At 36.5% G+C, this 21,769-nt stretch overlaps 1 protein-coding gene across 1 annotated transcript; it reads left to right on the plus strand.

Moving 5' to 3' along the window:
• Positions 1–19: 19 nt before the first annotated feature.
• LOC113860032 (DNA mismatch repair protein MLH1) lies at positions 20–20,498 on the plus strand. The gene is made up of 17 exons (XM_027492660.1): positions 20–356; positions 440–685; positions 939–1,073; positions 1,183–1,393; positions 1,732–1,880; positions 2,599–2,697; positions 2,936–2,965; positions 4,015–4,188; positions 4,698–4,767; positions 4,867–5,002; positions 5,448–5,542; positions 5,629–5,737; positions 7,268–7,433; positions 16,580–16,741; positions 17,068–17,233; positions 19,459–19,619; positions 20,298–20,498. The coding sequence occupies exons 1-17, from the start codon at positions 117–119 to the stop codon at positions 20,340–20,342; spliced, it is 2,394 nt and encodes a 797-aa protein (XP_027348461.1). The 5' UTR covers positions 20–116; the 3' UTR covers positions 20,343–20,498.
• The last annotated feature ends 1,271 nt before the right edge of the window (positions 20,499–21,769 follow it).

Below are 21,769 nucleotides of genomic sequence, written 5' to 3' on the forward strand. Positions count from 1 at the left end.
TCTCCCGTTTGTAAATTAAACCCGCGCAAAGAAAAGGGAGCGAAGTGGGGGAATTGCATGAACAAAATAAACTAAACTCACTTAGGAGTTAGGGGTAGCAGATTGAAGCGAAGGGCATGGAAGGGAGTGGGAGCGAGGAGGAACCCTTGTCCCGATTGGAGCCGCCGAAAATCCAGCGGCTGAGTGAGTCGGTGGTGAACCGAATCGCCGCCGGTGAGGTCATCCAACGCCCCGTCTCCGCCGTGAAGGAGCTCGTCGAGAACAGCCTCGACGCCGCCTCCTCCTCCGTCAACATCCTCGTCAAGGACGGCGGCCTCAAACTCATCCAAGTCTCCGACGACGGCCACGGAATCCGAGTCAGTTTGAAACAACTCACTTTCTTTCATCTCATTTCGTGTCACAATGTCTCATTTCTTGCTATGCTTGCGTTTTGATGCAGTTTGAGGACCTTCCCATACTGTGCGAGCGCCACACGACATCCAAATTGTCTGCGTTTGAAGACTTGCAGCGCATCAAGTCCATGGGGTTTCGTGGTGAGGCTCTCGCTAGCATGACATATGTCGCTCACGTTACGGTCACTACCATTACCCAAGGCCAATTCCACGGTTACAGGATTTCCTATAGAGATGGTGTCATGGAGCACCAACCAAGGCCATGTGCTGCTGTCAAAGGAACGCAGATAATGGTAGTTTGTTCAACTAATTGTTTTTTTCTTTTTATTGTAAATAGTTGTGTTTGTACTAATTATATCATCATTAAAGTTTGATATTGTTAATACTCTATGTATGTGCTAGCAATGACGATATTTTTGTTAATGTTTGATTAGGATCTTAATGTCCCTATTGCTAGATTTTCCAAACTGAACTGTTATATTCTTCTGAATAACCAATTGGAGTTATGATTATTATGAGTTGATGTACTTGTGCTCGCATTGTTAGGTTGAGAATCTATTCTATAACATGGCTGCACGGAGGAAGACGCTACAAAATTCTTCTGATGATTATTCAAAGATTGTAGACTTAGTAAGCCGGTTTGCTATTCATCATATGAATGTTGGATTCTCTTGCAGAAAGGTTGGTCTCTTGAGAATTAAAACTATTTTGCTACAATGGTTTTATGAGCTGCATTGTAAGTTACGTATACTATTTTTCATTGGATGCTTGGGACTTCTGTTGTGATCAGCATGGAGCTGTTAGGGCAGATGTTCACACAGTTGCCACACCTTCAAGGCTAGATGCCATCAAATCCGTCTATGGGGTCTCAGTTGCTCGCAATCTGATTGAAATTGAAGCTTCAGACAATGATCCATCTTCTTCAGTTTTTGAGATGCATGGTTACATGTCCAATGCAAATTATGCTGCGAAGAAAATCACTATGGTGCTTTTCATCAACGGTATACATTAACTGTATGAACGTGAACTATGATGTTATTTTTGCTAAATGAAGCATCTATCATTAATAGTTTATAATGCCATATGTTTTTGTTTTATGACATACTTTTCCCCCTGAATGCTCATAAAATATAAAAAAATGTTCTCTCTTTGTTTCTCATTTTGCGTCTCTGTCTTTTTATCTCACCTCATTGTGTGCTCTACATCCATGCAATGGTCTACATTCATTGTTCTCATGTCTCACAATAATCAAAGTGTTCTTTCATGAATAATTGTCTGTGTGTGTGTGTATATATAATTTGTAGATTCTCATTAAAATATTTTGATCTATGTTCTTCAGATAGACTGGTTGAATGGTCTGCATTGAAGAGAGCTATTGAAATTGTTTATGCAGCGACATTACCCAAGGCTTCTAAACCTTTTATATATATTTCAATTGTTTTACCACCAGAGAATATTGATGTCAATGTGCATCCAACAAAGAGAGAGGTACAAACCTAATTATTAATATACATGTGCATGTGATTCTTTGTCATTATTATTGCTAAAGTCATTGACTTATTGAAGGTAGGAAATTGGGGTTGAAGTGTCTTAGATTATGGTCATATTTTTGGCTATTTGGCTGTTGTAAACATCGCTCGTGAAATTAGTTTTGGGGTTGTATGGGTTCTAGATAAAATTGGTGAAAGAATAAATTAAGTTTCTTTTGGGTGAATTATTGATGATTTTTGTTAAGAAAATCAAATCTTGATGGTGTTACGAGCCAAGTATCTCAAAAGTTTAAGCTGTTAGCTGTTAGGTGAGGATATATAAATAAAACTAGCAAGGTGAGAGAGTGAGGAGAATGCTGAGCTGGCATGTTGGTTTAGGGGTGTAGGGAATATAGGGAATTTGGGAGAATAGTGGGAGTTAGTTATGCATTTTGCTTTTTGTTTTTGAGAGAGAAAATCTGTTTTCTCTTAGGAGCTTCTGCCTTCTGCTTTGGTTTGCTGTAAGAGCTCAGGCTCAATTATTTCCAGTTCATAATAAAATTCTTTCTTAGTTTTGTTTTAAAAACTCTATCAAAAGTTCTCCCCCTAGTAACTAATACCATTATATCCTACTATGTAGTTAGCATTTTTCAGCATTTTGTTCAAATTTTAAAACTATATGGACTAATATTTCCTTCTCTGTTGTTGAAAAACAAATTTTTTTTTTTGGCATACAGGTTAGCCTTTTAAATCAGGAAATCATCATTGAGAAGATACAGTCAGTGGTTGAATCAGCATTGAGGAGTTCCAATGAGGCACGGACATTTCATGAACAAGTACATTTACAACATAATACTCAATGCTTAATGTTTTTAGCCTATGGTTTAAGTACTGGGTAATTTTGAGTATATATTTTTGCTCCTTCAATTGAATTCATAGATAGGAAAAGTTGGTGACAGTGTGTTGTTTTAGAAAATTGATGGTGAATGAATTTTTCTATGTGCAAATTGACTGCTGAGAGAGATGAGACAAACAAGGGCATAGGATGAATCTGTGTCTCAATGCATAATAGAGCTAGTTATTTATATTGAGAGCACGATAAATACCCAATAAATACATTATCTACAATTTCCAAGAATGATGCTAATTATATGATTACTATATTTACATAATTTTCCTATTTACAGAAGTGCCATTTTTATATTATTTATGACATTGGCTTTTACAACTTTTTAATACCTTGTTTGTCCGAATAGTTAGTGAATTTGTTAAAGTCATGGTTGGAGTGGAGATTGCTACCACGTAGTCAATAAATGCAAATTCTGCCACACTTGCATTGGTGTGTGGGAGTGGACATCATTTGGTCTTAGAAGATCATTGCACCACATTTTTTAGGGGCATTGATCCTGGGTGGAATTGTGATTGTAGCATCTGCGACATTGACAGATACACATTTGTGGGAAGATGATTAAATCCACGAGGCTTCTTTTGATTATAACTCTTTAGATAGCAGGATTGAAAATATCTCACAATTATTACGATTTATTGTAATTATTTATCGTAATATCTTTGACATGGTAGTTAAAATTGCTATTTTACATGTAAGATTGTACGATTTCTCATGCCTCAGAGATCCCGATCACACTCTTTGACTCGTTTTGCTAGGATTGTAAGATTGTAGGATTGAACGATTTTCCTGATCATGCTCGAACTCATTTCTTTTGAAAAAGCCAACAAATCTCACCCAATTTTCATTGGCCCATTAGATTAAAGACTTTAACTCATTTATTTTGGTACTTTTCTTAACCCATTATATCCAAGATTGACTACTATGATATGGATCACACAACACCATTTTGTTCGATCAAAAACAAAAAAATAAATGACTTTCTGTTTTTTCTCCTTCATTTTAGTAATCTAACTTGCTGTCATTATCCTAATTCTGATTCCCTTCATCATTTTCAGTTTTGTACCATCTGTATTCTGGACACAAGTCATTTTTCATGATTTCAAAATACTTGAGATTTCGAGGATCCAAGTTCCCAGATCATTGTCAGAATCAGAGTTGTTTGATCTACTGATTTTTTATCTCACAATCTTGATCATTGCTGGAATTTTACTGTTCCATAACTGGGAATTCCATTTACTGTCAGTCTGACTCGGTCATTCCTAATTCACCTGTCTTATTACCTTCTTCAGGACAAATCAGCCTACCTTTAGAAATAGAAAGAGCTAAAAATCTAGAATTCTTTAAGATAATCACAACATTCCTATCCATGTTCCCCTGGCTTGGTGTGGGAGGCCTTGATCAGGGATGCACCAGGTTTGTAGGTCTGCAACAGTCCAAGCTGGATTGTTGAGCTGTGCCCGGCCAAAGTCAGCTTCTCGCAATATAGAAATGGTTTTCAAGGTTCTTGGATCTCCATAGCTCAAATTTATATTTTTCCAAGCCTTTAGCAATTTACATAAATCCTGCATATGGTCAAGTCGAGTACCACTCTGTAAAACATTTCTTTGTTTTACATATAATTGGGTTGATTCTTTCTTTAAATGATACTGTACTTTACTAGAAGTGTTTTTTTTTAAAGGATTTGCTCAAATATCTGAAACAAGGCTTCTTGTATCTTGTCCTCAACTTTTATTATGTTTTGTTACTCACATTTCATGAATATATGTTGTATCATGTTTTAATATTTCTAAAATATCTCTTCATTTTTAAGAATTGAACAATTCCTGCAAATTGAATGCCGATTCTGCTTTGTTTTGATGTTTTATTATATAATAGTCACTTAATACCTGCATTTTCTTGCTTATTTTTTTCTCATGCTTGTGGCAGACAGCTGGGCAAGCTTCATTATCTCGAATTAATATAAGCAAGGAGGTTAACCTCAGCCCTATGCCAACAGGTATGGGAAGTTTTCTTGTCTTTTAACACGTGTCGTTTGTTTGTTTTTGGCTTGTATTCTCATTTTGTTTGTTTTATCTTACAACTTTTATGATGATAGCTTCAAGATCACTAAAAGTGCCAGTACATAAGTTGGTTAGAACAGATTCATTAGATCCGGCAGGAAGATTACATGCCTATGCACAAATTAAGTCTCAGAGACATCTTGAAAAGATTTCTAGTTTGAATGCAGTGAGGTGGTACCCATTTACTTCTTGTACATTTTTGTATCAAACAAGCATATACTCATATTTTAAGTCAACTTCAGTAAGTAAAAATTTCATAGTTATTTCAGCATGTTTAGTTCCTTCAATCCTGTTATCCTTATTTGTAATGAACTTGATGCTTATGAATATATCTTATTTAGGGGAGATATATTATACGCAGAACCTGCATATTTGCTTTTAATAATTAGGACTCTATCTGTATAATTTCTGAATCATTTTCTTGTATTCCTTCATTTCCCTGTTCCTATGTAAATTGTGTTCTTCATATACTCAATAGTACTGAGGATTGCCTTAAGCAAGTGAGAAATCTTCTTATTTCTTTTCAACTATATATGGCTGTTAGAACTATGCAAGTGTTAATCACCTTTTAATGATTGAAATATATGTATTGCTAATTTGCTTTGTCCCTGGCCAGGTCTTCAATTAGACAAAGAAGGAACCCAAAAGATTCTACAGAACTTACTAGTGTTCAAGAACTTCTTGATGAGATCAATAGAAACTGTGACCCTGGTACGATTCTAGACTTCTAATAATGATGACTGTTCTGTGACGTAGGTTGACTTGGAAAACATTTCCTACTGACATATACCCTGTAGGCATGATGGACATTGTAAGGCATAGCACATATATTGGAATGGCAGATGAAGTTTTCGCTTTGCTTCAGCATAATACTCGTCTTTATCTTGCAAATGTTGTACACTTGAGGTAGAGAATTTGTTTTTGTTAGTTTGTTATGGAATCTTTTAACACATAAGTGTTATAAGAAGTCATAATGTTTGAAAAGCATATGAATATTAAAACTGGATATGTGATTGGGATTGGATTACTAATTTTGCATTTAGATTTGACCATTTTGTGGTTTACAGTCAGCTAATTAATATGGTTAGGAGGAAGAGATGGTGCAGAAATTTGTCATAAAAACCTGCCTATAAACTGTTTTTGTCAATCCATTTTAGAAATGCGACTTAAGGAGGAATTTGAGTTCTTGAAAAGTATAATATCTTTTCTTACATATGATGTTTATGGTTGGGCCGTCAAAATAATAGAGATTAATCAGTTTCAAATTTCAAATATGTGTCTTGTGTACATGATATGAATGTACATTCTTGAGTCATCACTTTGTCTTAATGAATTTTTCCTTAAGAAAAGGAAAAGTGCACTTAGTTTCTCTGAACTCTGGACAATTTGCAAATTGCTACCATGAACTTTAAAAACAAATCATATCTTGAACTTTTTAAGATTGAAACCATAGTCACTAATCTTTGCTTGAATTCAAGAAAGGAATAACTTCATATTCACTTTGGAGTGTACTTGATTCATGTAAACACAATTCCTATGAAGATTCTTACTTGTGTCCCTTGCTACTACAAAAATTGAAGTCACCCAACAAATTTTTGATATGTTTGGTTTGTGAGGGGAACTCAAGTTTCACACTATTCTCTGCCTCAAGATGTTGAGAAATAAGACCGCCTGTTTCACAAATTGTAAATAGAATCTCCAATTGTGCAAAAAGTTTTTCTTGGCTTGTGTCTACCCCTCTTCACAATGCCAAAAATCATGTGACCAACTCTCTGTATTGGTGTCTTTAGTGACATTCTTTACACATGTCCAAATTACATTAACCAATTTTTTCATCTCCTCAATAGATCCACACAATATTTTTCTGTATGTAATTATTTTGTATCATGTCCTTTATGGTGTGGATACACATTCATTTTCCCTTGAGCATACAATAACAACTCCCACTAGGTGAGGTTGGTCACATGGATCGCATGAAGCCATTGAACTGGGTAAAAAAACCATCTTTTCAGAAATCTGGTTAATGAAAAGGTTTTTTTTAAGAACTTCGTCTAAGGCTTTTTTAGGTCTCCCTTTCTCCCTTTTTATCAAACTAAGAGTCATGCAATTCATTCTCCTTACCGGTGCCTCTAAAGGTCTTCTCTACACATAATCAAACCACCTTACAAGCATACATTACAAAAATTGTTTCCTGTTAAGTAATAATTAATTTAATTTCATAAGAAAATAGAATCTTAAACCATTCTCGTGCTGGTCTAATCAATTAGGAGAATTAATTTTTCAAAGCAATAGAAATTATTAAATTAAACTTTGGGGGATGTTACCCTGTTCATTGCTCAGGTGTAGGCCCAAAGGACTCTTTCATCTTGGAGCATGTTAGAGATATAAAATTATTTAGGCTTTTTTTCTAAAAGCATATCCTTATTTCATCTGCAGCAAAGAGCTTATGTATCAACAAGTTCTGAGTCGCTTTGGTCATTTCAATGCCATTCAGCTAAGTGATCCAGTCCCTTTGAAAGACTTGATTATATTGGCACTGAAGGAAGAAGATGCAGATTCAGAATGTAATAATGAGGATGGCTTAAAAGAGAAGATTGCAGAAGTAATCTCCCTCCGGCTTAAAATTACTGCTAGTTTTATGATTTTTATATCTTCGATAGTTGTAGCTTTTGTTTAATCTGAGTTTAGGGGAAGTTATTCTTTGATTTTTTTATGTTATGAAGATTAATTGTAAAGAAATTGAGAAGCTTGTTTGCATTTGGTTTGGTTGAAAAGTCATGGATATCATGGTAGTTAAAATTGCGATTTTACAGGTAAGATTGTACAATTTTATGATTTTCTCATGCATCAGCAATCACGATCACACACTCTGATTTATTTTGCTAGAATTGGTAGGATTGTAAGATCTCACAAGATCGATCGTAGAATCGAACAATTTTTCCAAACCTACTCAAACTCATTTCTTTTGAAAAAAACCAACAAATTTGACCCATTTTTAATTGGCCTAAGACTAAAGACTTCAACTCATTATTTTGGCACTTTTCTTCACCTTTTTTTTGCTCTTATGCACACAAGTTCTAGACCCCTTCTTGGTTTTTTTACTGCTGAGTTTGGCCCTATTCACTTCAGTTCTTTTGCTTCTAGGTTGAATACTTGGTTCATTTTCTTGTGAGTTCAACTACTCCTTGCTTTGGTTCAGTTGCTACACTATTTTGGACCCTAGATTCAAGTTTCTGATCTCTGCTAGGTTAGACTCTTTTAATCTGTTTAGTTATTTATAAGTCTATGGAGTGGGAAAGGAGCTTCTAGGGAGGGTAATGAGAGTTTAGGTGCTGCTAGAGTTGGAAGTAGCCAGGATAATGCTGTTGGTGGAAGTGACCCTTATTTTCATACAAAAGTTCTTTTCCTTAAACTCCTTTGATGTATTTTAGAAATTGAATTAACTCATCCCAATTTTGTTCACAACAGGAGTTAAAAGAAATTGACTTATCGCACTGATTGCAAAAGAAATATCTGGATGAGTGACAGTGAGATGGTTTAGCTTCTCAACAAGCTTCTATACTTTTCTTGATCAGAAAAAAGGCTTTGAATTAGGATCTATAGGAGTGTCTATAGGCTTAGAACTCACTAATCTTGCTTTCTCTTGAAAATCCAATGCGTACTTCCTTTTAAAAAAATCACAATGTCATTCTTAGATTGTGTCATCTCTATTCTCACAAAGTATTGAAGTTTGTTAAGATCTTTTGTTTGAATATGGTGACATAAATGTTGCTTTATCTGCATAATACCATGGTGAACACTATCAGTAATAGCATTGACATAAATAATCAAATAAATGTATCCAAAGACATAATAGCCATGGAAAATTGAGTGATCAACTTCTTTTTGTGTCATTGCAAATTCTTAGACTATAATACCGAAGTGACTAAACTGTGTCCTATGAGATTATTTAAGGCCGTTCAAGAGTTTTCATAGATGAACGATTAATTTGGAAGACTTTCCCTGAGCAACAAATCCAAGAGGTTCTATATATACTTTTCCTATGAGATCACCATGGAGAAAGACACTTTTTATATTAAGCTGATAAATGGGTTAGTAACGAATTGCAACCATGGATAAGAATAGATGGATGGAGGCCATTTTAGCTTAGGAGAGAACGTATCACCATAATCTAAATCTAAATCCTAAGTATAGCCTTTGGCAGCTATACAAGCCTTAAGACGATAAATATGGCGATCAGGGTTAAACTTCACAGTGTAAATCCATTTGCATCAAGCAATAGACTTTCTCCAAGGAAGAGAAACAAAGTCCCAAGTACCATTGCTCTAAAGTGCACACATCTTATCGACCATGACTTGTTGTCAACCGGGATGGAAAAGAGCATCATTTGTACATCTCGGAATAGAAACATAAAACAATGAGGAAAGACAAGTATAATGGAAAAGAGATAAATGATGATATGTTAAAGCAATGTATGAGGAGAGGGATTACAAAAGAGCATATACCTTTTCGAAAAGCAATAGAGTATATAACTGGAGATGAAATTGGTAGCCTAGAATCAAGGACTCATGGGTAGGAGAAGTAGAGTGAGAGATATTGGTGAAGGAATCACCAGTATACGCAACAAAGGCAGTGGAATTAAAGGTCTGATGCTCCTTATACCATCGAAGAAAGTTAGTATAGGTGGTAGGAGGATCAGAAGTTGAAAGCACAATTGAAATCGTAAGAGCAAATGAAGCTGCCTAGGACATGGGACAATGTAGAAGCAAGATCATGATCATGATTGTGAGATCGCACGATCTTGTGATCTTCGTGAGCCTTAGTGATCTTAATTTGCAAGTAGGAGTGAAGCCATCTAGGATTGCATGGAATTGTTATCTTTTCCTGTAAGATCATGGGATCTATATCAGATCTGATCCTTGTGTTCAGGTCAAATATAATGACCCGGTTAAAAAATAATTCATTTCCCATTAATTTTTGACCTGCTTATATACTATTGGAACCCTAGTCTTATGCGGCAACCACTTTGATAGGCGTAAGCCACCTTTAGTGAAGATCTATCAGAGGAAGCCCAAGAATAGGACAGCAGCCGTGGATTTGAATTTGTCAAACATAACTGTATTGGTATAACGGTATTTTTGTTTCATGTACTATAAATGGTTAGTTAGAAAGGGAGGGAAGGCATCTTGGGAGAAATTAGATGTTGTAAGGAGAGGCTAGAACTCTCGAAATTCCAGAGAATATTCAGAGAAGACTTAATAAAAATTCTATTCTTTGTTCAGTACTTATCAATTTGGTATCAGAGCTCCATCCGGAAGCTGTGGTATCGGTATCGTATATGAGTAAAAGAACTACAAGAATGGAGTCAAGAATCGAATGATTGGAGCAATATATGGAAGCTTGGAATCGCGAGCGTGAAGAGGATCGAAATTGAGAAGAAGAACGATTCTGACGACTGGAGGCGTTGGTGGAATCCTTGGTTCATCGTTCTGGAGAAGACGCGAGAAATGAGGCAGCGCGTCGGACGGAGGAAGAAACAGTGCGACGAGCAGATGACACTCGGTCGGATGCGGCAGGAGGGGGGCGACCTGTCGGAGCGAGTGAACGATGGAAAAAGATGAAAATTCCGGTGTATGAGAGAGAAGAATATGTGTTTGGGTGGGTTAATAAATTGGAACGCTATTTTCGTTTGCAAGGGGCCGAGGAGGGTGAGAAACTTCAGGCGGTCATGGTAGCTCTTGAAGGTAAAGCTCTAAGTTGGTTTCAATGGTGGGAGTCATGTCATCCGCAACAAAATTGGGAAGAGTTTAAAGAAGCTATTATAGGTAGATTTCAGCTTGCCATGGTACATAGCCCTTTCACGGCTCTATTGGCTTTAAGGCAAGAAGGTACAGTGGAGGAATTCGTTTCTCAATTCGAAAAGTTCGCAGGTATGCTGAAGGGAGTCGGAGAGGAACATTTGATGGATATATTTGTCAATGGCTTGAAAGAAGAAATTGGAGCAAAAGTGAAATTGTATGAACCTCTGGATCTGACATCAATGATGAAGGAAACTTTGATGATCGATCAAAAGAATGCAGCAGTAATGAAGAATGGAGTGGGAGCCGTAGGGAAGCAGGGGAGCCAATATAGACCGTCCTCTTTCTCCCGTACGGTGACGGTGGATACAGGCCAGAATCGGGGAGTGGGAGGAACAAATGCTGAAGTTGTTTCAGCTGCATCGTCGGCTGGCAGTAATGGAAGTGGGTCAGGATTTAGAAGACGGGGAAGTGATTTCAAAAGGCTGTCTAATGTGGAAATGCAAGAAAAAATAAGAAAGGGGGAGTGTTTTAGGTGTGATGAAAAATATGGGCCAAATCACATCTGTAAAAATAAACAATTAAGAGTGATGTTGTTGGAGGAGAAGGAGGGTATGAACGGGAGTGAGGAGGACAATTCAGAAGGTGAGGAGAAAGGGGCAGAGTTCAAACAATTATCTTTGAATAGTATTGCTGGATTCTCCTCCAAGAGATCCCTTAAGGTGTGGGGTGAGCTGGGTCAGGAGAGAGTGATAGTGTTAATTGACTGTGGGGCTACCCATAATTTCATTTCCCATGAATTGGTTCGTAGAGCTCATTTACCCGTTTAAAATACACCTTCCTATGTGGTAGAGGTTGGTGATGGGCATAAGGTTCGGTGTAAAGGTAAATGTGCTAAGGTTGCCATGACGATATAAGGGGTACCTATCAAACAAGACTTTTATTTGTTTGAATTAGGGGAAGTAGAGATGGTTTTGGGGCTGGAATGGTTGGCTGGGTTAGGAGAAATCAGAGCAAATTTTGAACAATTAACGTTGAAAACAAGGATGGAAGGGCAGCTGGTCACCTTGAAGGGGGAACTGGAATTAACTAAACGCAACACTTCACTGAACTCTATGATTAAGACTATACAGCAAGAAGGGGAAGGTTTTTTGTTGGAGTGTCGGTTGATTCAGCAGTTTGTGGAACCTACAGCAGAGTTACCTCCAGAGTTAACTGCAGTTTTACATCAATATGCTGTGCTGTTCGAGGTTCCAAAGACATTACCTCCGACAAGGAATCAGGATCATGCCATACATCTTAAGGAGGGAGCTGTTATTCCCAACATCCGGCCCTATAGGTACCCTCATTACCAAAAGACTGAAATTGAGAAGATGGTTGGTGAGATGCTAGTAGCTGGAATTATTAGACCGAGTTTGAGTCCCTATGCTAGTCCTATTATTTTGGTGAAAAAAAAAAAGATGGAAATTGGAGGTTTTGTGTGGACTATAGGGCCCTTAACAAGGTGACTATACCTAATAAATTCCCTATTCCCGTTATTGATGAATTGCTGGATGAATTGGGTAATGCAGAAATTTTTTCAAAGCTGGATTTAAGATCCGGTTATCACCAAATCAGAATGAGAAAGGAGGATATTGAAAAGACAGCCTTTAGAACTCATGAGGGGCACTATGAGTTTGTAGTCATGCCTTTTGGGCTCACAAATGCTCCATCAACCTTTCAAGCTTTGATGAATGAAGTGCTGAGACCATTATTGAGGAAGTATGTGTTGGTATTTTTCGATGATATTCCAATCTATAGCAGGAATGTCGAGGAGCATGCACAACATTTGGCTACAGTATTGGAAATTCTACAGCAAAATGAGTTAAAGGTGAATGGAAAAAAATGCATTGTGGGCCAAGCAACTTTGGAATACTTGGGCCATGTTATTTCAGCGGGCACTGTAGCGGCTGATCCAAACAAAATAGAATCTATGTGGCTTTGGCCCCAGCCTAAAGATGTGAAGAGCTTGCGGGGATTCTTAGGTTTAACGGGATACTATAGGCGGTTTGTGCAGCAATATGGTCTCATTGCTAGAGCATTGACTCAGCTATTAAAGAAGGATAGTGTTTTGTGGAGTGAGGAAGCTCAAGTGGCGTTTAATAGACTCAAGCAAGCCATGACCTTACTGCCCATGTTGGTTGTTCCAGATTTTTCTAAAATATTTGTTTTAGAAACGGATGCTTCAGGAACAGGTTTTGGTGCGGTTTTGCTTCAAGATGGGAAGCCACTTGCTTTTTGGAGCACTGCCCGGTCAGAAAGAAATAAAAAAAAGTCTGTGTATGAGAGGGAGTTGATGGCAGTAGTTAAAGTTGTGCAAAAGTGGCGACATTATTTGCTGGGAAGTCATTTCATTATAAGGACTGACCAAAAAAGTTTGAAATTTCTCACTGAGCAACGATTGTGGGCAGAAGAACAGTTCCGTTGGATTTCGAAGTTATTTGGGTATGATTTTGAAGTGCAGTATAAACCAGGCAAAGATAACACAGCAGCTGATGCTATGTCACGACGGAGCTCTTATTTTTCAATCTCGGTTATAAAGATGTCTGATTTGGAGGAATGGCTAGAGGAGATTCAACAAGATACTAAGTTGAAGGGAATCATACAGGACTTACTACTGAACCCAGCTTCTCATGAAGGGTATGTTCTGAAAGATCAGAAACTGTTCTATAAGAACAGTTTGGTGTTGCCTAAATCTTCTGCAAAAATTCTCATTATTTTAAAGAAATTTCACTCTTCGTTGATTGGAGGGCGCACTAGTTATTTTAGAACATTCAAGCGAATTGCCAATGTAGTTTATTGGGAAGGTATGAGAAGTGATATAAAGGAGTTTGTGGCTGCCTGTGATGTGTGTCAGAAAAATAAGTATTCTACACTAACCCCAGCTGGATTATTACAACCATTGCCAATCCCCACAGTGGTATGGAAAGATATATCCATGGATTTTGTAGGGGGGGCTGCCAAAATCCAAAGGGAAGGACACAATTCTAGTCGTGGTGGATAGACTAACGAAGTACGCCCATTTCTTGCCGCTGAGTCATCCCTACACTGCTGGAGATGTGGCAGCCATTTTTGTACAAGAAATTGTGAAGTTACATGGTTTCCCGAGTTCTATTGTCACGGATAGGGATATGGTTTTTATGAGTAATTTTTGGAGAAATTTGTTCTGGGCAGTGGGTACCTAGCTGAAATTCAGCTCCGTCTACCACCTACAATCGGATGGTCAAACGGAAGTGGTTAATAGAAGTGTGGAAGTTTACTTGAAGTGTTTAACGGGGACAAGACCCAAAAACTGGAGTTTGTATTTGGCTTGGGCTGAATTTTGGTTCAACACTAACTATAACGCATCTAGCAAGATGACTCCCTTTTGAGCCTTATATGGGATTGACCCTCCTACGCTTTTAAGAGGGGCTGGGATTCCCTCTCGAATGGAAGAAGTGAATCAGCTGCTGCAAAGCCGTGATGAGCTGTTGGGAGAATTAAGGGAAAATCTTCTTAAAGACCAAGATGTGATGCGGGTACATGCTAATAAACATAGGAGAAATGTGGAGCTACAGGAGGGTGATTGGGTATTTTTGAAACTTCAACCTTATCGACGAAGGTCTTTGGCTAAGAGAGTGAATGAAAAATTGAGTTCTCGCTTTTATGGACCATTCAAGGTGTTGTCTAAAATAGGAAAGGTGGCATACAAGTTGGAATTGCCTCCAACTAGCAGGATTCATCCGGTGTTTCATGTTTCGTTGTTAAAAAAAATGGTGGGTCCGTTAGTTCAGTCACAGCCACTTCCGGAAATGTTGTCTGAAGATCAGGAATTACGAGTTTCTCCAGAAGAAGTTTTGGAGGCTAGAGAAGCTACTGCGGGTGATGTGGAAGTTTTGGTACAATGGCAAGGCCTTCCTGCTTGCGAGAACAGCTGGGAATCTGCGACGAGGATGCAAGAGGGATTTCCTTCTTTCCACCTTGAGGACAAGGTGAATCTTTTGGCGCCAGGTATTGATAGGCGTAAGCCACCTTTAGTGAAGGTCTATCAGAGGAAGCCTAAGAATAGGACAGCAGTCGTGGATTTGAATTTGTCAAACATAACTGTATTAGTATAACGATATGTTTGTTTCATGTACTATAAATGGTTAGTTAGAAAGGGAGGGAAGACATCTTGGGAGAAATTAGATGTTGTAAGGAGAGGCTGGAACTCTCGAAATTCCAGAGAATATTCAGAGAAGACTTAATAAAAATTTTATTCTTTGTTCAGTACTTATCACACTTCCTGCATCTTCTCTCTGTTTTGAAACCATTTTTTGTGATCTCTGTGTGTGGGTGCTTCAATCTTCGTGTTCGTGTTGCATTGTGTGCTTCTGTGTGGGCGGTTCAGGTGACTTGGTTTGTGCTGTGTGTGGCCTGCTCTGTTTTGCTTTGCTTTATGCTCTTTGTTTTGCTGCTGTTTCAGTTTGTGGGGACTTTGTCCTGTTTCAGTCTTGCTGCGACTTCCATTTTTCTACTCCTTGCTCTGTCTTGCGACTCTTGAGTCTTCCATTTGTGCTAGTTTAACTAATTATGCATTATATTGGATCTTAAGTCTATGACTTTTAAGTTTTTGTTTAACTAAATTATGTGATTTAGAGGTTAATTTCTGTATTTATGTTATTTTCTATGCTTATATATATATGTTCAAATATAGTTTTACATGTTTGATAGGATTCTTACGATCTAACTTCCGATTTTATGATTTACGATATTTTACCCCCCTCCCGATCCTAAGTAGGAACCTTGTCTTGACAACATTGATGTGAATAATGTCAAAAATACGAAACAATGGCTATAGGAAGCAAAAACAAGAAAACTGTTATGAAACTTAAGCTTAACTCACTCCCAAAAGCTAGCTCATAGGAGGAGGACTACCCTAGCCTTTGTAAGAAGTATTTTTGCTTTATTCTTAACTAATGTGAGACATCTTAACACTTTCTCCTCATGCTCAGGACTGGACATCTGGTGTGTGAAATTTGCAGAACTGGACATCTTTGAGTAGTCTAACATTCAAACTGAATAAGCTCTGATACCATGTTAAGAAATTTAAGCCTAACTCACTCTCAAAAGCAAGCTCATAGGAGAATAACTATCCTAACCCTTGTAAGGAGCATTCTAGCTCTATTACTAACCAATGTGGGACATCTTAACAAAAATCAACCACAGATCTAGAAGGAGAAGGGAATGGTGACACTTTCAACACTAATGGTGGTCAAAGAAACGGCTGCACATGACAACAATAGCGGTGCAGATTTGATGCTTTGTAGTTTTGTAACATATGAGGGCGCGTCTAAAGCTTTGATTGACGAGGGTCCAGCTGTATTAGGTGGCACACAGAGAGGCAGTTCAGATTGCTTGGTTGTAGGCCAGAAAGGTTTTCAAAAGAGTGGCCTGGCGGTGAACAGTAGCAGAGAAGACCGGAAACTAGAGATGAAATTGGTTTCTGGTAAAAAAATTTCACCAATGGGCAGTGGGTCCACTGAAGATGTACATATTTAAGTTAATCTCTTGTTAGACTCTAGATACCATGTTGAAAAGAGAAAAGTGAGAGAACTTGTAGATGAATCCGAGTGTCTCAACTACACAATAGAGCATATATTTATATTGTTAACAGTAATAATTGCAAAATATTTATGGAATATTCAATTACATAATTAATATAATTACAAAAATAAACTTTTCTATTACTATAATTACATATATTTAACAGCTTCATAGGATTCCGCTGGTTCTATAAGATTTTCAATTAGAGTGAAGAACTTAAAGTAATGCAATTTTCGTTTGGTCAATGTGAGAAATTTAGCTTCTTGTACATGCTTATTTTCCCTTGACAGTTTCCTTTTGAGTCTTCCTTTTTGACATTTATGGGTATTTCTTTTGCTATCGCCAGATGAACACAGAACTGCTGAAAGAAAAGGCTGAAATGCTGGATGAGTATTTTGGCATTCATATTGATGAACATGGAAACATCTCTAGACTTCCTCTGATACTTGACCAGTACACTCCTGACATGGATCGTGTCCCTGAGTTTACTCTTTGTCTGGGCAATGATGTTAGTTATAAATTCTTTGTTCTTTCTCTGCTGCGGAAATGTCTCTGTGATATCTTTTTCTGCATATATTTTACTCATTGGTAATATTGTCACCTGTTTTTGTGTTGCCTGAATTCAGTTTATGTGCTAATTTGATTAATACAGTCATAACGTGTGCAGATTTTGCATATCTTGATTACACTTTGTGAGCAAGTGCCATCTTGTTTATCCATCTTTTTTTTTTTTTTTTGGCGCTTTACATATTGAATGATTCACCTAGTGGGATAAGGCTTTGTTGTTATTATTGTTGTACATGTTGGAGGATTGTGATTTGCATTTTATGATAGGTTGATTGGGAAGATGAAAAGAATTGCATTCAAGCAATTTCAGCTGCTCTAGGAAATTTCTATGCTATGCATCCACTGATGTTGCCCAATCCATCTGGTGAGGGCTTACTATTTTACAAGAAGAGAAAACTGATGGAAAGCTATGCTGGAGAGAATCCTACTGATGGTACTGGTATGGACTTAATGCTTGATTGCTTGTTACTTTCTGGATCCTTCACACCCACACATGTACTCATACTCATCACTGTAATGTGCTCACTTCTAATGTAAAGAAAAATAAAAATCTGCCCAATGAAGTTTGTAGGGTGACCAAATGAATGAAGTTTTTAAATTATTGTTGTTAAGATTTGGGAACCAGTCTCACATGGCTACTGTCAAATTCATTTGCTTCCTTTATTATTGTTAAGGTTTTCAAATTATTGTGCTATATAACAGTACTTTGCTTCCTCTCTTGACCTCATAATTTCATCTGTCTCTTGCTCTTGCATAAAAGTTAGTTTCCTCTTGATGTGGCTAATCTAGAGGTTATAAAGGATAAGGTAATCCTCATCTTATGAGATAGCTTTTGAGGTTAAGTTAAGCCAATCTCAAATTCAAGAGACACTATGCTTACTAGTAGAATTCAGTGTGAAGAGATGCAGTACATATATAGGAGCCTCGGTCTATATCGATGATTCTTATACCCTATACACTGCTCTCTTTGGACAGCCATCTGGGCATCTAAGATTGAGCAGCTATGCTGCTTTTTTATTTTACCAAAAAAGAAGTTAGGAACACAGTATGATTGCTCTTCTTTTCAACCTAGACGCCAATGTTGTATCACTGAACCTACCAAACCGTAGGTGGTTGTTTCAAAACATTCAGTATCTCTTGTTCAGACTTTTCTCCTACTTTTTCACAATTTTTTTGGGAATAGTTATTTATTATGCACGTGCAAGGAAAGTTGTTATTGCCAATGGCTTTTTATTTTTTCCTACTTTCACTATTTATTTTTGACATGATTATGATAATTCTTTTAGAATAATTATGCTTATTAAATTTCAGAGGTTTGAATAAGGATGTTGTAATGACGTGAATTCTTTTTCCTTTGACTACTGGAGGATGGTTTACATTTTCCAGCTCGGTGGCCTATATTCATGTAAAATTTGATGAGATAATATATTTTTTTTAAGAGAACTTAAAAAATCTTACCCCAGATATTTAATCATTGTTTTGACATGTTTATTATATATCAAATTCAGTGAGAAATTTGAGTGTGTAATGACTTAAGCATGCAATGTCAGCTGGGAACCTTGGTTGTTGATAATGGAGGCAATGTCAATCCAAGTCAACTAGCAGTTCCAAATGACTAGTTTGTGGTTTTCATATTAGCAAGGGCTTCCATGATTAAATAGTTTGGGTGATTGTTTTTCGTAAAGTAAAATGAAGGAGAGGACATTTGGGTCTTATGAGGAGTAACAGTATGTAATATGTGCTAAATGTTCAATGCTCTATTTTATATAGCCCCAGATCCTTTTGGATGCGAGACTAATGCTTCCTTAGGGTACTTTGGCTGCCTATTATGACTCAACCACGTGAGAGCCCAACCCAAAAAATATTAGTCCATTACATGGAGTCTCATGACTTAAGTAGTAAAGTACCACATTGAGCTTCTTATTATACTCAATGTGGGACACATAACATTATACTCAACCCTATGGGTGGCACTTTCCATAGCTTAACTCTTACCAAAAGTACCAGCGGTTATGACTTTAGTACATAAGGAAAACCCAACTCAAAAGGCTAGTCCATTAGCTAAGAGAACTCCACGATCTAAATACCACATTAAGTTTCTTATTCTACTCAATGTAGGACTCATAACCCTGGCCTTCCTGACGAGTGTTCCCCTGGGTTTAAACTATTGTTGTAATTGTAATCATAGAGATCCCTCAACAGCTGAGCTTAAAATAGTCCAATCTTTGTGCAACAATAGAGTATATCATGATTCACTTATTCATGGATTAGAATTTAAGGGACACATGATGCTACTTTGGGCTGATCATTTTGGAGTAGAAATAGCCATGCTTCTTACTTTTAGTTCAACCATGTATTCAGCCAATTGCATATATTTTTGCTTGAAGTACACCATGTTATTTTAATGTTCACCTTGATTCAACCAAAAATCCAACTTGATTCCAACTTCTTTTACCATGTCAAGAGGGGTGTTAATATGTTATGACCACGTAAACTTATTGGCTCTCCATTGGGAAAACTATATGGATATTGTTACTAAGAAAAAAATGTCATTAGGATTGTGCCATATAATAAACTTGAATTTGAATGTTGTTCTTCTATTTAAGCTTTTGCTGGATGTTCTTAAGTTTCAAAGTGCACTAAGTGAGTTGTCTTCAGGGAGTGATGTACTCGACAATAAAGTTGAACAAGAACTGCTTTCTGAAGCTGAGACAGCATGGACCCAGCGTGAATGGTCAATACAACATGTGCTTATTCCTTCCATGAGACTATTTTTCAAACCACCTGTTTGGATGGCTACTGATGGAACCTTTGTTCAGGTAATATATTTTTCTGATTATTCCCTTTCAAATTTAGTAATGTTTTAACAAAATATATATTTTTTTCATATTAAGTGATATTTCAAAATTGCAATGAATTTTTTATTCCAATTATGTCCAAAATAAATAATGAATGAAATTATTTGAGACGTGTGAGTCAATTTTAAATAATAAATAAAAAGGATAATTTAGTGAGATTATCTTTTTAATTAAGTTATTTATTACTTTTCTTAATACTTGTGAAAAACGTTTTATGTCAATCAATTTGAAATAAAGGGAGTATTATATATTGATAGCCCTTGGGAGCTTACCTTCCTTTCCGTGCAAATCTTCTCGTCCATATTTTCTCTCCATTATGTATGCCAAAGTCCTCGCTGCATTATTTGCTCAACTGTATATGATCTCTCTTTCTGGTTGCGCAAAGGAGGTCATAAGAATGGGTGAGGGGAGGCAAAGTGTAGGCTAAATGCGAGCCTTTAACCTTATTGCTGATCTAATCATTTTTCTTAACCTATCCGTGGCATGAGCCAATAGCTAAAAATTACTGATTCATTATCTTGGTAAAGTGGGGAGGTTAAACATATAATTTAATCTAGAGAAGGTAAAAGTTTTGCTAGTACCAATCTTTTTTTTTTTTTTCTCATTTTCATTTTCTCCTTTCTTTTAAACTTTTTACAGGTCGCTGCCCTGGAGAAACTGTACAAGATTTTTGAAAGATGCTAGGCAACCATATGAATTTTGTGAAGTTAATGACATAAGAATTGCGTGGTTCTGGGCTTTTTGCTTTGGAATTAATTGTGCTCCATGCTGCATCTTGTATTGTTCTTGTAAACATGTATCTAGATGATTCAGGTGTGTTTGGAGGATTTTTTTTTTGGTGCGGTGATGTCAATTTGGTTTGTGAAAAATGTTTTCAAATGTATAAACATACATTATTTCTATGATGTAAATATTCTTGAGAAAATTTTTGAATTGTAGATTGTTACTTTCATGACATTATTGTCATGAACTCTATCTTGCAATTGTCAATCATCACATGGTTAGTCCAAGGTTTAAGATAAATTAGAAGGATTATGTTAGGCTTCAGCAGTCAGCGTACAATTTTTAAATTTATTTATTTTTGTCATGGATTAACTATAAAGTTGTACTATTGCTTACAAGTATCGCATACCATGAGTTCAGCTCAAGATGTCAAGGATTCTCATATTTGTGTAAATACACCAATTGATCCCTGAAAGCGGTACTTCGTTTACTTATGACTTTTGAAAGTTTTGCTTTGTATAATTTCATTATGGAATGTGTTAATTTATTCGCATTTTAGTCCTTAGAGAGAATTAATTGGTTCTTAAAAGTGTTGAAATGTACAATTTAGTCTCTGAATATGTTAATTTTGCTTACATTTTACTTTCATTCTATGCATTTTTGTGAGGAAAAGACCAAGATATGAGTAAATTAACACATCCGCAGACGAAATTATATACAAGTACAATTTTTAAGGACCAAAGATAAAATAACACTTTTAGGGATCAAATTATATATATATATATATATATATTGCTCACATTTTACTGGACAAGTGAGTATAACATATGATAGCATGATTCATTGATTGGAACACCTAGTCAAACTTCGAATTCTAAATTTACTTCAGATGGCTAGGCGAGCTGTCCATGCATTAGAAGAATAAGAAAGCATAATACAATCCTTGAACCTACCAAATTGTGAATAAATTATGCATGAATTTTTCCTTTATTTTTTTAGTCAATAGATATCTTTTATTAAATATAAATATAAATAAAACTTGGAATTTATACGAGACAATAATATATAACAATTGTAGAAAAATACAACTATCTTTATTTATCCTTTTGCTGAATAGAAAGCTTTATGATAAGGGATGCTCCTCTTATTTCAAATAGAATTTAGAGAGATTAAGTAATACCAATGTGAAAACCCAGGTATCATTATAAAATGACGCAGTTGTCATAATCAGAAGGTAAAGTCAACTAATCCCATGTTATATGCACGGAATGCCAGCAGCCAGCAGCTGCCCAAATTCTCACAAGAGATGAACAATTAATTTAAGAAAAATAAAATAAAATGGCTTCGTGCGAATGACAAAAAGGGCATATTAGCAAGCCATAATGAAG

This window comes from Abrus precatorius, unplaced genomic scaffold (genome assembly GCF_003935025.1).
Source record: "Abrus precatorius isolate BTA unplaced genomic scaffold, Abrus_2018 Scaffold2, whole genome shotgun sequence".
Taxonomy (NCBI): Eukaryota; Viridiplantae; Streptophyta; class Magnoliopsida; order Fabales; family Fabaceae; genus Abrus; species Abrus precatorius.